At 41.1% G+C, this 16,939-nt stretch overlaps 1 protein-coding gene and 1 long non-coding RNA gene across 8 annotated transcripts in view; one reads left to right on the plus strand and one right to left on the minus strand.

Annotated features, from left to right (window-relative positions):
* Positions 1-235: 235 nt before the first annotated feature.
* LOC107650696 (uncharacterized) lies at positions 236-4,465 on the minus strand. Its single transcript, XR_008912078.1, has 2 exons — positions 4,338-4,465; positions 236-2,517 (listed from the first exon to the last, which is right to left on the minus strand). It is a non-coding gene; the product is annotated as an uncharacterized LOC107650696 (long non-coding RNA).
* Positions 4,464-16,939, plus strand: part of BBS4 (Bardet-Biedl syndrome 4) — an 82,003-nt gene continuing 69,527 nt past the window's right edge. For 2 of the 7 annotated variants that reach the window (XM_056798287.1, XM_056798294.1), the window contains exons 1-2: positions 4,534-4,685; positions 12,390-12,441. In XM_056798287.1, coding sequence (XP_056654265.1) covers positions 4,662-4,685; positions 12,390-12,441 — 76 coding nt within the window. In that variant the 5' untranslated portion in view covers positions 4,534-4,661. Of the gene's footprint in view, positions 4,686-5,276; positions 5,469-12,389; positions 12,442-16,939 lie in introns of those variants that run through there. The other 5 variants (XM_056798317.1, XM_056798323.1, XM_007478117.2 and 2 more) reach the window with 4 other exon arrangements.

Consider the following 16,939-nt stretch of genomic DNA (forward strand, 5'->3'; position numbering starts at 1 on the left):
GCAAAGCATTTTCTTCCCTTAACTCTCTCCATAATTAGGGGACTTATAGATAGCTTGAATTTGCCCTCTGGGCACTTGAACTTGGAAAAGGTTCTCTAAGGAGGACCTAGAACCTTTTCGTGGAAAGACTGTATGATTTTTTTTTTAAATCCTTATCAGAATCCTGTCTTAGAAACAATAGGCAGAAGAGTGGTTAAGGGTGTCAACCTGGAAAAACATTGAATCACCAAAGCAGTTAAAAAGAACACGTCTTTAATCAGGAAAAGGAAGACAGTGGTCTTATGGCCAACATATAGAGTCATGCACATACATAACACCACCACACCAATCTGGACTCTGAGACTCTGAGGAAAATATCTCCAGGAAAATGTACCACAAATGGGAATTTTTCATCAAAGTTAAGAGCTTGGAGGGGGCAGCTGGGTAGCTTAGTGGATTGAGAGTCAGGCCTAAAGATGGGAGGTCCTAGGTTCAAATCTAGCCTCAGATACTTCCCAGCTGTGTGACCCTGGGCAAGTCACTTGACCCCCATTGCCTAGCCCTCACCACTCTTCTGCCTTGGAGCCAATACACAGTATTGACTCCAAGACCGAAGGTAAGGGTTTAAAAAAAAAGTTAAGAGCTTGGGGTCTTAGATACACTTTAGGGCAGTGATGGTGAACCTTTTAGAGATGGAATGTTGGGCCCTGCCCCCACCCCCACCCCAGGCCCAGTGCCATACCCCACCCTCCAGTGCTGGGCAAACTTTGCCTACCCCCTTACCCACACAGAGGAGGGAGGAAGTACTCCCATTAGGTTGCAGGGCATAGGAGTGGATGAAGTCAGAAATGTCCTCAGTGTAGAGAGGAGGAGGGGAGGGGCCTGAGCAATCTGCTCCCCATCAGCTGTGCTGCCTATGCCTATCCACCTTACCCCCTTGTGCTCCCATTGGGCTGCTGGGCAGAGGGGCAGGGGATGTGAAAAAATGTCATCAGGCCCAATAGAGAAGGGGAGGGGAGCACCTCCACCTGAGTCCCTCTGCCTTTTTAGTAACAAACCCTGGGGGTGGGGCCAGAGAGAGAGTCTGTGTTCCCTCAGAGAGAGCTCTATGTGCCATATAGAGAGCTTTGGCACCTGTGCCATAGGTTCACCTTCACTGCTTTAGGGAGTATAAGAAAGAAAGAAAAACTGATTGGCTACATAGAGACTAAGGAAGGAGGATTCTAGACAGGGGTTGAAACTCTTGGTTTAAAGTAAATACAATGTTAAAAAAAAAAAAGAGTTACAAAGACTGAATTAAATTTTATAACCTAATCTAAAATAATCCAGAGGTACTTGAGGGTTTATGGTTCACTCTGAGACAAAGGGTCAGTAAAGGATTTCTTAGAAGACTGGCTGTTGGAGAGGAAAATCAATTCTGAGTTTCCTAAAATCAGGTTGTCAAGGGCTAAGCAGTTAGGGTTTAGGGACTTGCCAAGGGTCACATAGCTAGGAAGTGTCTGAGGCCAAATTTGAAGCCAGATCTTCCTGTCTAGGCCTTGCTCTCTATCCACCTAGCTGCCCCTTATTTATGATGTTATCATTTTTCTATTCAAGACACTTTGGAGACTCTCTCCTGCCTCAGGGGATCAAATACAAATCCTGCTCTCTGTCATGAAAAGCTCTTCAAAGTCTCCTCCTACACAAGAAACCCCATTTCTTAGTGCCACCATCTAAAAAAGTTACTGTATATCTCTACTAAATTCACTCTGTTGAGTCTACATTGCTTTCTCCCAGTTGAATGTAAATTTCCTGAGGACATGGATTGTTACCTTTTGGAAGAATGGTGATCCCTCATATAGAGAGGGTCACATATGGTGAGGAACACTGTCTTTGTGTGGCTCTGAGACAGAATAAGCATCTTTAGCCTCTTGTCCCCCAACCCTTCTCCAAAGGAAACTTTGGGGAGGATGGCACCAGAGACTACTAGTCTGGTCTCCTGAGAGAAAGGGCTCCTTCACTAGAACTATATCTATCTGTTCCTTAAATATTGTGAGTCCAGAGGATATGGTTGGATTTCATTTAACTTTTGATCACTTTTGTTATTTCTAGGGGAAGAGGGACCCCAAGTTCTATATCCAACACTTGATTTCTTTCCTACCTAATACCTAAATAACAATGAACACACATAGTGAATAGCAAAGAAGTCCATTCATCTAAATCATGGCAAAACAGAAATAAGAGAACATATATGAGAGAATATGTGCCATATAATACAGCTCATCTTTTGGGTGTAAGGCAACTCAGCTCAACTGAGAGAGACAGACAGACAGACAGACAGACAGACAGAGGCAGAGGCAGGGACAGAGACACAGAGAAGCAGAGTCCTAGATTTCATCCAACAGGAAATTCCCTAAAGTCTTTAGAGTAGCAAGTTGGGAATAGGAACATGATTGAGACTGCCAGCTCCTCTCCTATCTTCCTAGTCTTTTTCTTCAGCAATCTGGAGTGGGGTTGGCCTCTTCCATCTTCTCTTTCAAAGCTGGAAGTCCAGAGCACCTGAGTGATGTGAGGGAGACTGGCTGAAAACTGAAGCTCTCCCTGTCACCAACTCTGCCCTCTCCCCCTCACACAGGGCAGAACCTTCAACTCTCTCTCTCTGCCTCTCTCTGCCTCTCTCTCTCTGTCTCTGTCTGTCTGTCTGTCTGTCTGTCTGTCTGTCTGTCTCTGTCTCTGTCTCTCTCTCATCCATCCCTGATTCATCCACTAAAGTGATTTTCCTAATGCACAAACCAATCATTCCACCCTCCTATTCAAAAAACCCCAATGGCTCCCTATTGCCTCCAGAATACAAAATACTTAGTTTAGCTTTCAAAGTCCTCTAACAGCCTCCTCCCACCTTTCTAGTCTTCTTACACCTTACTCCCCAAAACATTCTCTTTAGTCCAGTCAAACTGGCCTCTTGGCTGTTCCCCAAACACTCCATCACTCAGTTGTGGGCATTTTCTCTGGCCCTCGTGCCTGGAATGCTCTTCCCTCTTCTGACCTCTCTGGCTTCCTTTAAATATCAATTAAAATCCATATTCTACAGGACTCCTTCCTCAACTCCTCTTAATCCCACTGCTTTCTCCCCATTTAATTATTTCCAATTTATATTGTATATTGCTTGCTTTGTATATATTTGTTTGCATGTTGTCCCCCCCCCCCCAATCAATGGTAAACTTATTGAGAGCAAGAATTGTCTTTTGCCTCTTTTTGCATCCCTAGGGCTTATTCTCCGGGCACATAGTAGGTGCTGAACAAATATTTATTGACTGATAAATAGATCGATCTGATGAGATAAGGAAACATCCAGACTTCAAAGAGAATTGGTCTTGAGTGATCCCAAGGATACTCCAAAGGTAAGTTGTTCTTGGAGAATGAAAAGTAGCTAAGTACCCTCATCTGATAGACTCCTTTTGCAGCCTGGCATAAAACATACAAGCAGTGTAAAATGTATACATACACGCACATTTGTATACATGTATAATATATACATGTGTAGATAAACACATGTGTATATACACATTCGTGTATATGCAAACAAAATACATTGGATACATGCAGAAACATATGCATATACACATCTCTGCATACATATGTGTATACCCCATATCTACACAATATAATGTATATCTCTACGTCTAAACAGGTATACATACATGCAATATACACCTACACATATATACACACAAATGCAAACAAGTACAAATAAACACATGCATGTACACAAATGCTGTGTGTACACAGATGTGCACACATCTATGACATATCAAACACATTAACATAGTTATATAACTTATACATACATGTACCTATAGACATACACACACGTGTACCCACCTTCAGTGTCTATATTCATATTTACACAATCTGTATCATATCATGTGCACACATATCCACACATTTACAAAAATGGGCATACACCCACCCAACTATAAACACGTTACAAACACATATATGGGCACATGTATTATACACATTTATAACATGCCGATACCCAAAATATATGCCTAAACATATTTACAACCCCTTGACATACATATGAGTACCTAAACAACATGTCTATACATACATTTGTTTGGTTATTCGTCTCATCCACACAAACATCTACATACATGACATTACAGGCACACGACACAAATGTACACGCGAGGCACAACACATCAAAACATGTGCACGTATACACAGCCCAGCACATATGTATATGCGTATTTACAAGGCACACTGATAAACTTACAGACACATGCTATAACTATTAACAGTCCATCCACACGGACCCACATGCATGCGTGTGCAGAGAAGTACACACAAATCGGTATACAAAAACATATACACACATGTCTGGATGTCCCCATTGCTCGGTCTGGATGTGCCCCTGCACCACGCAGTTGTTAGCCTCCTGGCGACTGACCATCTACTGACGCTACTTGGCTAGCTTTGCCTTTGAGCCAAACGTTGGGTAGGTCCAACCCGAGCCACTAGACGGCAATACAGCCTACACACGCCGAGGAACAGGTTCCTTCCTCTAGTCCTGTGTTCTCCTTCTTTGTGGTTCACTTCCTTTGCTCCTTTCCTGAGGTCCAAGGACCAGGAAGTGTTTCCGGGTTCGCCCGTTGCCTTGGAAACGAGGCTCTTCCGGCGGCTCCGGGGGTGGGGCCAAGATGGCCGAGGAAAAGCAGCAAACGGTGAGAGAGTTTGGGTTTAGAGGGGTCCGGAGTCCGTCTCCCTCCCCCTCCTCCCATTCCCCACCTACCCCAGTTCCAATCCTAGCGCGGGGGAGGGGGATGTGAACCTGGAGGGAGCTGCGGCCTCTTCTCTCCGCCTAAGCGGGATCCCTAAGCGGTCTCCGAGAGCCCCCATAGGCTCCAAAGCATCTCTGAGCATTTCTCTGCGGGAGGAAAGGGCAGTACGGAGCTGCGGCGGCCTCCCCGCGCGGGACCGGGGTCCCTTTCCTTTTTTCCTCGCAGGGCCTGGGGCCGCCTTCTGGGGTCAGGAACACTTTTAGAGCTGAGTGTGGGAAGTCGGGGCCCTGGGGGCTTTTTGTTAGTCCTTCATCCTGCGCCTGGCCCAGGTCCTACAACCAGGAGGTGCCCAAGCCTCCTCTCGGTGCGGGACAGGCGCCTCAGGAGGAAGGCGCCTTCTGCCACACTTCCAGTTGGGCATCCGTGCTGGGAGTTCTTTGACAAAGGGGAGGTACCGAGAACTCCTCTCTGGCTAGAGTTCTGTGAGTCTGTGAAGTCACCCAATCAGTGCGTGCCTCAGTTTCCCCTTGTGACCAAGCACAGTTATTATCCCCATTTACTGATGAGGAGACCGAGGCACGCAACAGTTAGGCCAGTAACCCGTAGTTGTCCTGGTGCTTGTGAATGTCATAGATCGGATTCAAACCCAAGTCCATCACAGCCATCCAAAGATACCTGGGATGTTTCCCTTTCGGTTTTTGTTGCTTTGGGGCCAACAGGCTGGAGGTGAGGAATGGTTCCCTCAAAATCAACTCTTTGGCAATTTTTCTTTCATTGTCCAGCACTTGATATATTTTCATTATATAGCACGTGAAAATGTGTTCCTGGATCCTTTTAGGAAAACTTAGAATGGAGATCACAAAAGGCCATATGTGGAGCTACAGTCTGTTTTCTGGCTCTTATTTTCTATACTTTCTATACCTGGTCTATACCAGGACCAAAACTTAGAATGGGAAAAGAAATTGAATTATAACCTGAGATCAGTTGATCTCACTTTTATCCAACTGGGATAAATTTCAAGGCTAGCAGTGAGCCATTTTTATGCAGACCCAAATATATAAGCTTGTTAGCTTGATTAAATATAACAGCTTAAAATTTTAGGTAATGGCAGATTCAGTATAGCCTCTAGAAACATTCTTCAGCTACAGTATTATCTGTATTTTACTTTTTTAATTAAACATAATTCACATCTCAGTGACTTGGTGAATTCATCTTTTTTACCTCAGTTGGCTTTGATGAATAAAATAAACATTTGGCATAGTAGAGAAATTATCAGAATACTGCCTTTAAATATGTTTGCATTTTTTTCAAAATGAAAACTACATCAGGCGTATTTATTATTTTTCCCAAATCACAAATTCTTGGGTTTTTCCCCAGTCTATTTATTGTTTGCCAGCTATATATTCTCTCACAGAGTTTTGAAGAATCTCGTATTCAAAAGAAGAATTTACTTTTTTGTAGAAAAATGGAGTGGCTTCCCTATTAGTAGTTGAATTCAATTCAAACATCAACAATTGAGTAAAGAAGAATTATAAATCAAGTAGATTTTTGTGATTAAGTGCTTCAAAGACTTTAATTAAGCCTTCAAATGTCATACCCAAATTTAAATGAATAGCATTAGCCCTTTTGCTCAAAAGAGTTTCCACAAGAAAAACTAAGCAGATAAACTTATTATCTAGGCTATGATATTCAGTTGGATGAACATCTGATACCATCTGTCCTAGGCACACAGTGCAAATGGTTAGGAAGCTGGACCCAGAAGTGGCAAGCAGCCTAGATAGCCTTTGGGAAAGTCACTTTCATGAGCTCAAGCTTCTCCTTGAAGCTTTTTATAAGATAGGATTATAGATTTAGAGCTAGAAGAGATTATAAAGGTCATCAAGTCTAACCTTATTTTAAAGATGGGGAAACTGAAGCCCAGTTAGGTAGGCTTGCCTAGAGTTATACAGTAGGTGTCTAAAGTGGGATTTGAACCCAGGTCTTCCTGACTATTACCAGTGACCTATCCATTACACTATACTACCTTTTCTTTCTATTCTATCCATTTTCTTTCAGACCCATATCACTTCTAGTCTCCTAGTTGGTTTCTCTACTTCACATGTATCCCTAGCTGTCTGTCAGTCCTTCACAGAGGGATTTTCCTTAAGCTCATATCTAACCATGAACTTTCCCTTCTCAGCAGATGCCAGTGGCTCCTAATTGGTTGCCTCCTATGCCTGGAATGTATTATTTCTTCACCTCTGCCTTATAAAGTTCCTCTCTTCAACATTAGCTCAAGAATAATCCTTTATTATGATTATTTTTATTATATTTATACATATGATATAATATTATATTATGATTATTATTTATGAAGCCTTTTTTGCTTCTTTCCCAATTATAGGTTGGAAGAGAGCAATGCTGTATTAATCATACTATATGTGTTCTCTTTAAATTTATTCTGTGCACATTTATAGGTATACTTATCGCCCATGTTAGAATGTAAGTTCCTTGAAAGTAGGGATTGTTTCATTCTTTGTATTGTTACATTCTTTTTGTAATTTTTTGGATTTATGTTCTCAACCTGAAGGATAGGGCCAAGCACAGAATAGGCCCAGAATACTTGTTTACTGGTTGAATGAAACACTCACCATTATTCTTTTAGGGAATGTGGTATGGCTGTGAGCATGACTCAAGTCCAATACCACCCAAAGGACAAAGAGAAGAAGGTAGCAGGCATGAGTAGATGGCAACACTTTGTAAAAAAGGAATTAGGCTAAAGTGGTTTAAAGTTGAGATGTAAAAGAAAGATATGCTGACTACTCCAGATGGGCTGGGCACTTGCCAAGAATGGTGATGGGGGTGTGTAACTGTAGACGTGGTCTTCTCCATGAAACAGGTTTGGTGAAACCCCTTCAAGTAGTAGATACTCTCCCAGAACCCAAGGGAAATTGTGCATGAGTCTTGTAAGATAGGCATCCTGAAAAGGATGGATGGGCTGAAATTGTCATCCTTTAAAGCATCATATCCAATGTGATTCCAGAATGTTTTTCAAGGCTTTTTTAAATTTCCTGTAAGGATTGGTAGGATATTTTATCTACTTATCAAAATGCAATATATTTAGTAGGTAGGTTTAGTCAAGCAGGTGGCATAGAGAATAGAGTGCTAGATTTGGAGTCGGGAAGACCTGAATGAGTTCAAATCTTGCTTCAGACACTGATCAGCTGTGAGACTGTAAGACATTTAATGTTTCACAGCCCCTATTTCCTTATCTGTAAAATAAGATAAGTAATAGCACTTGCCCTACATGGTTGTCATGGTCTAATGAGAAAACCTAAAGTACCATATATATGCTAGCTTTTATTGTATTCTGTAGCATTGAGGGTGGCATTGGCAAACCTTTTAGAGATCACGTGCCCAAACTGCACCTTCAAACTGCCTGTGAGTCTCCCTCCCATTACCCCAGAGAGGGGAGGAAGGCAGTACCCACATTGGTCTGTTGGACAGAGGGGTGGGGCATTTGAAAATTGTCCACAGGTGCTGTGGAGAGAGGGAACAGAGCAGCCTCCTCCAGCATTCGTACCATGTCTTTACCAACAAGGATCTAGGGTCTTCACTCAAAAAAACAAGGTCTCATCTGATCTTTCCCAGTTTCTATATTTTTCAAGTGAAGAATTGACACTTTTATACTGTTATTCACCATACATGCCAATATGATCTTTTCAGGGTTTTTTTTTCTACCAAAGGTTGGGGAGGAATGAGAAGACTGTTACTATGGAAGAAGCAAGGGAGGGAATAAAGATTTATTTAGCACCTCCTTTGTGCCAGGCCCTGTGTTAAGCTCTTTATACATATCTCATTTGATTTGATTTATAATTTATATCATTGAATTTTACTGTTAACATCTTTTGACTACTATTAAAAAGATTACTATTTTATGTATTCCTTTACATAATATTTTTAATTTATCTTTTGGTGATTAAATTGCCTTCTGTGAATTTCTAGGAATGGTATCAATCTCTTTCTTACCCAATCACAGGATTCTTTGCTCTTTACCCACCTCATTTTATCCCATTTGTTTGACTCTAGAAACTTGATCTGGAAACCATGTGCTTGTATTTTAGAGTATTTTATTGCTAGTGCCCCTTTTAGACTGAGAAGCAGCATGGCAGAGTGGGTAGAGCAGAGCTCAGAGCCACTAAAACCTGGTTTAAGTCTTACCTCTCTCATGCTGTATGACCCTGGGCAAGTCATTTCACTTTTCAGGGGTCTAGGCAACACTGTAATACTAAAAACTGCAGAAGCAGTGCTGGCCTGCATTGATAGAGGGTGTATCGTCACCTGGGAGGTCCTAATAACCAGGAAATCACAGCTGGAGGCTTTACCCCTAAATCCTTATCTTGTGTTAAGTCCGTGAAAGTGTAGACATGGGAGATATAGGTCTTGATGTATGTATTCTCTTCAGTGATACAGACTGCAACTCACCCATGACTGCCCATCCTCTGGAATTCTTATTGTAGGCTCCTAGATTTTGAGATGAAGGCTCACTCAGAAGGAATCTAGGCCAGCCTTTTCCTTTTTCATAAGAAACCTTAGTTTAGAGACTTTCTTCACACCAATAATAAATGTCAGAGCCAGGTTTGGAATCTTTTATTCTAGGTCTTGTTCATGCCCTTACAGAAATATACCATGTAGAGTTCACCCAATATGTTGGGTGCCTTTTTGAATTTTTTTGACATTACTAGTAGAGCATGTGGTCTGTTAATCATTCTTGCTCTGTGATAGCAATGTTTTGTTCAGCCTCAGGCATCACTTTTTAAAAGGGACATTGGGAAATCAGTGTGTCCAGAAGAGGGTGACTGGGATGGTTAAAGATCTGGAAACTATGTTGTAAGAGGAGCAATTTAGTTTGCAGGAGGAAGATTGGGTAGGGATAGGAGGATAAAAGGGATGAGAGAATGTGATAGCTACCTCTGATATATGAAGGGCTATTAGGTGGCACTGTAAAGGCCAGAACTTGGACCAGTAGGTAGAAGTTAAGGGAGAAAGAATTTCCAATTTTCCATTGGTGGATTGAATGTCTTGGGATGTGATTAGTCATGCACAATAGCAAATCACCTTTATATAGTGCATTATAGTTTTCAAAGCATTTTGCCCAAATCAACTCTGTGGGTAAGTAGTTCAAATTTTATCCTCATTTTACAGTGGAGAAACTGAGACTTAGAAGAGTAATTTCCAACAGTTTTTGTTCCACAAATTGTTTTTAACCTTCACAACAAAAAAGTGTGGTGAACCCTCAGAGTGATTTAATATACAACTTCATAAATATTCTGCAATTATTTACTGCTTAAGAATTTTTAGGGTGAATCTCTTAGACCATCATTGTGAACCCTAAAGGGCTTAGGAACCATTACATGGGAACCATATTTTTAGAGATTAAGTGATTTGCCCATAGTTATACAGTTTGTATATGATATAGAATTAGAACCCAAGTCTTGTCAATCTAGATCATATATTCTTTCTACTAAACCACATTTCCCATCATCATTGAAAATTTCTTCTCTTTTTTTTTTTAATTCCTTACCTTCTGTCTTAGAATTGATACTAAGGATTAGTTCCAAGGCAGAAGAGTGGTAAAGTCTAGGTCATAGATGGTGAGCCTTTTAGAGACCACATGTAATGCCCCACCCCTTGAGACTTCATGCAGTGCCCAAGACCCTAAGACTTACCCCCCACCCTACCCACATGTTGTGGGGTGGGGGCTGGGCTCCCAGCCAGCTTGTACCCAGGGGAAGCTGTCTCCTGCCACCACAAAGACCTGATGCGCTTGGGTCCAAGTGAGGCGGCTGCATCAAAGGTCTGCATGGCCAGAGAAGACTAGTAGGGTTGGGAAGATGAGGGAACATTGTGGAGAAGGTGGCTTCTTATTACGATGCAGGATGTCCTGGGGCCTCTGCTCGACTGTGTGGCAGAGATGAAACCTCAGTGCCATTTAGGCTCTTTATATTTGCATAACAGTGGTACACCCATGATACCCTGTACTGGGAGTGGGGCTGCCTATTGGGCTATAATTGATATGGGGGTGGGAGCAGGGGGCAGAGGGAGCGCTATTAGCCTTTGGGGGCAGAGGGAGTGCTATTAGCCTTTGGGGGCAGAGTCACCCCCTGAGACTGGTGGCCCGTGGGGGAAGGGAGGAAGTGGAGAAATTTTAGGGGGTGGGGCCAGACCCTGTGGTGGGAGAGGAGACAACCCTGCCACTCCCTTGGAGCCCCTCATCCCAGATGGGAGGGAGAAAAGGAGGGGAATATGTCCAGAGCACAGTAGAGGGGAGGAAGGGAGCACTTTGCAGGGGGGGGGGGATGGCATGTGTACCCACAGAGAGGTTTCTGAATGCCATCTTTGGCACACATTCCATAGGTTCACCATCACTGGGCCAGGGAATTGGAATCAAGTGATTTGCCCATATGTAGGAAGTGTCTAGATCCAGATTTGAATTCAGGACTTCCCATTTCTAGGCCTTACTCTCTATCCCTGAGTTACCTCACTGTCTGGATCATTGGAAATTTCAAAGAAGATTCCATCTGTGGTTATAGAAGGCTTTTGGCATAATAGAGAAGGTAGCATTAGGGTTAGGACTCAGATCACTCCCAACTCTTAAGAGTCTAGATCAGCGGTTCCCAACGTCTCAATTTGTAGCAATGACAATACATAATGCATATCAGGTATTTACATTCCAAATCATAACTGTAGCAAAATTACAGTTTTGAAGTAGCCACCAAAATCATTTTTTGGTTTGGGGTCACCGCAACATGAGGAAACTGTATTGCAGGGTCACAGCATTAGAAAGGTTGAGAACCACTGGTCTAGATTTTGGTGAATTAGATAACAGTCTATTGCCAGTGAGGCAGTTAATTCTTTTTCATTTAGATAGATAACTTTACAGTATCTTGATTAGCTTTGTAATAAAAAATGATCAAATACTAAATGATCTTGATATGTTATCCATTTCCCCCATATTTTAAAAGTCATCATTATAGAATTACAGTATGAAAGTTTTATCTTCCAAAATATTGTATCCTCAGTTTCCTCATGCCCCCAGCTATGTACAATAATACTTTAAGAGTATCAGAAAGCAATCAAATTATATTCATAACAACCTTTAGAATATAGTGTGCTTTCTTTATTAAACTGGCTATGAAATACATTTCCTTTGAATAGTTTGATGCCAAGCGTGTTATAATTGAATTTGCAGAGCTAGCAGGTGAGAGTTAACTCCCGTAAATCTTTTTGGTGGAATTTTCTCTCATATTTTTAATATATTCTGTAAATTATTTGTTTGAAAAACTTAATGGATTTCCAAAACTATTATGTAACAGTTGTTCTACAATTCACATTGAACTTGAAACTACTGTTTTATTGGCTCTATAGTACTCAAAAAATATTCTCATATTTTATATACTTATATAGAAATCTATTATATATATTTTATATGTTATACTCAAATATATTTTCTATCTAATTAGTGTGGTAAGTAAGCAGTTAGTAAGAGTCCTTCTACTGTCAAGTTATCCTTAGAAACCAGCCTCACTTGTCTTTGTAGTTTTACCCTTTTATGTGAACATTGTGTCAGTGTTTGATACCTGAACAGAGTCTTTTCTCTTGTTTCAGACAACTCAGTTTCCTGGCACAGCAGAACCTCAAAAACCTCGTTCGAGAAAAGGTCTGTTTGTAGTTCTTTGTTCCACTGAATGCCACTTCAAGATTCTTTCCTTGATTTGGTAGATTTTAGGAACTCTCACAGAGGGCGGGGGGGGGGGGAGGGGGTGTCCTGTTAGACTTGAGATTTCAGGGACATGTTTGAACATGCATATTCTCTAATGCTGTCCTAGAATTTGCTCAGGGTAGGAATTGTGTTAGTGAGACCACACAGCTGACCAGTGCTGGCACTTCTCAGACTAGAGATGTGGTTTGCAGTGAGTCACATGAGAGCCCACAGGAATTGGCAGCTCCATGTTCTGTCCCTCCAGCCCCAAGAGGGAGCCCTGAGCCTTCGCTGTGAACGTTGTCACAGTGCCCAGACCTCCTAGTGCCTTCTGATGTTCTTGAGTGAGGTCCTGAGGGAGAGATGAGCCCGGGGACACTTGTGGCCAAGGGACAGGAGTCTGTGCCCACCACACTGAGGCCTTCCAAGCCAAGCCATAGGCCGCCACTTGCGACAAAAGGCTTTGTTAAGGTTGTAGAGCACACATAGTTACAATCTGCCCTAAATGTTGGGGGTGCACCGGTAAACAATTTTTTAAAACCCTCCCCTTCTGTCTTAGAATTGATACTTAGTATCTGTTCTAGGAAAGAAGAGCACTAAGGGCTAGGCAGTTGGGGTTAAGTGACTTGCCCAGGGTCACATAGCTAGGAGTCTAGGAATTTAGACCTCCTGTCTCCAGACTTGGCTCTCTATCCACTGAGCCACCTAGCTACCCCCGCACCAATAAACTACTATAGAATTTTATATAAATCAAGTATGGGTAAGCATCTCTAAGTGAAGAAACAATGAATGCTAAAATTACAAATATAACTGGGTACATTTATGCATTTTAAAAAATTTACATGATGTTCCTTTCCTGATATTTCCAACCACCTGCTTAAATTTTTCTTCATAACATAGACAAAAATAAAGTCCTCGAGTTCAGTGGTCATGGTTGACTGCACACACAACATTCTTAGTCCCTTACTTGTCTAATCAACCCGGCACACAGTAGGTGCTTAATAAATGTTTATTGACTGACTGCAGTGTGGAGGGCAGTATGTTTCATCCGCTCATCTTTCAGGGTATCATTGATCATTAAACTTAATTGGAGTCCAGCTGCCATTCAGTGTTGATTCTTTTCCTGGTTTGGCTTATAGGTTACATTTCTTTCATTTTTCAAACCAAGTTCACAGCTTTAAGAACCTGTGAAATTCTTGTGCCAGGTATATGGCCAGGATACAGCCAGCATCTTTAAGCATTTTTTATATGTGAATTTTCAGAATTGTAGTTTTCTTGTTTAACAGCCAAAATGTTTTATTTGATCTTTTGGGGAACAGAATTTTTCCAACATGGATTAACTTTATGCTTCCTTGCCTATTTAACTAGACTTTAAACTACATGTTTAAAAGCATAAGTAATTGGTGACTGAGAAGTTACCTGGTAGAGTTTCAATCAGTCAATCAGTGAGAACTTAAATACCTACTATGTGCCAAACCTGGGGATTCAGAGAAAGGCCATAGATAGTCTCTGCCCCCTGGGAGATCACAATTTAATGTCCTTATGCTGCTCCTAATTAAATGAAGTATCTTTGACTAGATCTCTTAACTTATTTGAACCTTATGGAGCTTAGATTAAAAATTCAGGGTCTGAATCCCTTTACCTTGTTTTATGCTTATTTGTGAACAGATGATAGGTGTTGGGTTTTGGCCAAGGATTGTAATATCTCCTTTCAGTGTCCTCAGACTCAGGGAATATTGAGATCTCTAGGACTCTTTGCCCCCACATTAAAGAGCCCTAGACTGCTATCCTTTTTTACTTCTTATATCCACTTTTTCTAGCTTTCCTTTACTTTTTAAAGCTTTTCCTTTATAGTTCCTTCTATTCTCAGCCTGTGTACTTTCTAATCTGTTGTGAAGAAGGAAGCCAACTGCCCAAGCTTGTTAGACTCATATTAACGGAAAATAAATAGACTGTGAATAGAGGCTGGAGGAGCTTTTCTCCATGTACAGTGTGTGTCACCTTTGATGTTTGGACCATGTGGCCCTGGCCAACCTTTTGGTTGAGGACTTTGTTCTTCATAGCTGGGGGTACATGGATAATTGAGGTAGTGTTGTAGGTGTAGGCATTAGTGATGAGAAGTCATGAAGAACAATCATGTTCTCCCTTCAAATGCCCTTTGATACAACTGTTAGATGCAGAAATAGCAATTGAATGGGCATCAGTCTTACCCAGTTTGGTATTTCTTATGTTAAGACATTTGGTAAATATCTAAGGAACCAGAAAACAGCCTGGTTAATTTATCCTCACCCTGCTCAGAACTCTCCTATCACTCCTTCACAATAGTGCTAGGAATATTATCACCTTTTAGACTACTGAGTAGCAAGACCTTAAAGCAGCCTTAATTTCTCTATAAGTTTGATGGTAATTAAATATTTTGGTTTAAAAGGACTGTTAGGTCCCTTTGAGAGATCCTATATATATCAGCAAAGAGCTTAATTAAGCAGGGTAGGTGATTGGGTCAGTAAATACTTGAGGTTAATACTCATCCCAGTACAGATAAGCAGATTTTGTTTTATATTAGAATAAAGAATAAGTGATCTAGCAGCTGTTGTACCCGGAGCTTAAATCAAGGGCAAAAAATATTTGAAACATTAACTAATAAAGTGTAGCCTCAGGCACAATTATAAAATAGAGTTGATTAGGAACATATTTCCTTTCTGGCCTCCAATGTTAGAGCTAAGGGTTGTTCTTTTTGAGCAAGAGCTTCTGGCCAAAATAGACTTAGACTGAAGAAGTTCACTAGAGATAGGTTGTGAAGGATTTGAAGCAGCAAACAGGATTTTTCATTTGATCTTAGAGTAAAAAGTTCTTCACTTTCTTTGTGACCTGGACCCCTTAGTCAGGCAGTCAGGTAAGCCCATGAACTTCTTTGGGTAATGTTTGTCACTTACATTTATAATTTAAGGAATTACTAAAGATTAGGTAGAAAAGAAAGATGTAATTTTTTCCCATCCAAGTTCATGGACTCCCTGAAATCTTTATGGATTCCTTGGTAGGGGGGGTCTGTGGATCCCTGTCCTAGAGGTAATAGCCCCTGGACCACATTGAGAAGAATGACTTGGTCTAACTTGTGTGGTTCAATCATTCCAGTCGTGTTTGACTCCGACTGCAATTAGGGTTTTTCTTTGGTAAAGATACTGAAGTAGTTTGCCATTTCCTTATCCAACTCATTTTATGGATAAGGAAACTGAGGCAGACTGGGTTAAGTGACTTGTCCAGAGTCACACAGTTAGAAAGTCTGAGGTCAGATTTGAATTCTGGTCTTCTTGACTTAAGGCCTGGCACTCTATCCACTGTGTCACTTAGCTGCCTACTTAGCTGTCTGAAATATTCTTTAGGAAAATTCCTTTAGCAAGTATGGAGGATAGGTTGGAGAGGAAAGAGATTTGAAGGAGGGAGACTTATTAGAATGCCATTGCAGTAGTCCAGGTAAGAAGTGAGTAGAGTCGAGTCTATATGGAGAGTCAAGTGGCTGATAGCAAGATACTTTGTGTAGATAGATTTGACAGGATTTTGCCCTCACAAATTCTCCCCTCTTTCTAAATTCTTGTCCTCTCATTTACCCCAACTTAAATTCTCAAGCCATCTTTGATGTTTCTATTCTTTACCCCTTTATCTCTATGTCAGATTTTGTCAGTGATACCTACACATTGATCCTTTTCTCTCTACCTTTCACATTGGCACCACTCTAGTTTAGATCTTCACTGTCAGGCCATTAAAGAAGTCCTAAATGGTGTCTATTCTTTCTCCTCTTCAGTTCTTGATAGACCTGCCAAAATCATCTTCCTAACACACAGATCTGAATATTTCATTCCCCTGCTCTGCAATTTTAGTGGTTCCCCAGGTGGCTACATCATAAAAATAAAAATTCTTCAGTCTGGTTTACAAGGCCAGTCTTACTACAGTTTACTTTTTAGCCACAAATAATACTACTTTCTTTTCTGCTCAGGTTCTGTCCAAACTAAATTACTTGTCATTTCCCACCTCAAGCATTTGTACATGCCAGTCAGTCTCCACCTCTGGAAGAGACTTTCCCCATACCTCTGCCTAAGAAAATTTCCTATTTAAGGCTTAGTAGAAGAGCTGCCTCCTCCTTAAACTTTTCAATGATCTCTTTAGCTAAAAGTGATCTGTCCTCAAAACTCTCTTGCTACTCTGATCTCTTCTCACTAATCAAAATATTTTAAATTTTACTATAACTCTTTGTATTGTTTTATTCACATACACCCTTTGTATTCTTCTGACCACTTGTATTATAATAATCTCCTGATTAATCTCCCTGGCATCTGTTTCTCCTCTCCCCAAGCCATTCTTACCATAGGTACCAAGATGGGCTTTAAGCATGACTCTCTCTAACAATTTTTCTCATCCCTAAAAGCCTTTTGTGTTTCTCTTCTGTCTAGAGAAGAGGTTC

This window comes from Monodelphis domestica, chromosome 1, assembly GCF_027887165.1.
Source record: "Monodelphis domestica isolate mMonDom1 chromosome 1, mMonDom1.pri, whole genome shotgun sequence".
Classification (NCBI taxonomy): domain Eukaryota; kingdom Metazoa; phylum Chordata; class Mammalia; order Didelphimorphia; family Didelphidae; genus Monodelphis; species Monodelphis domestica.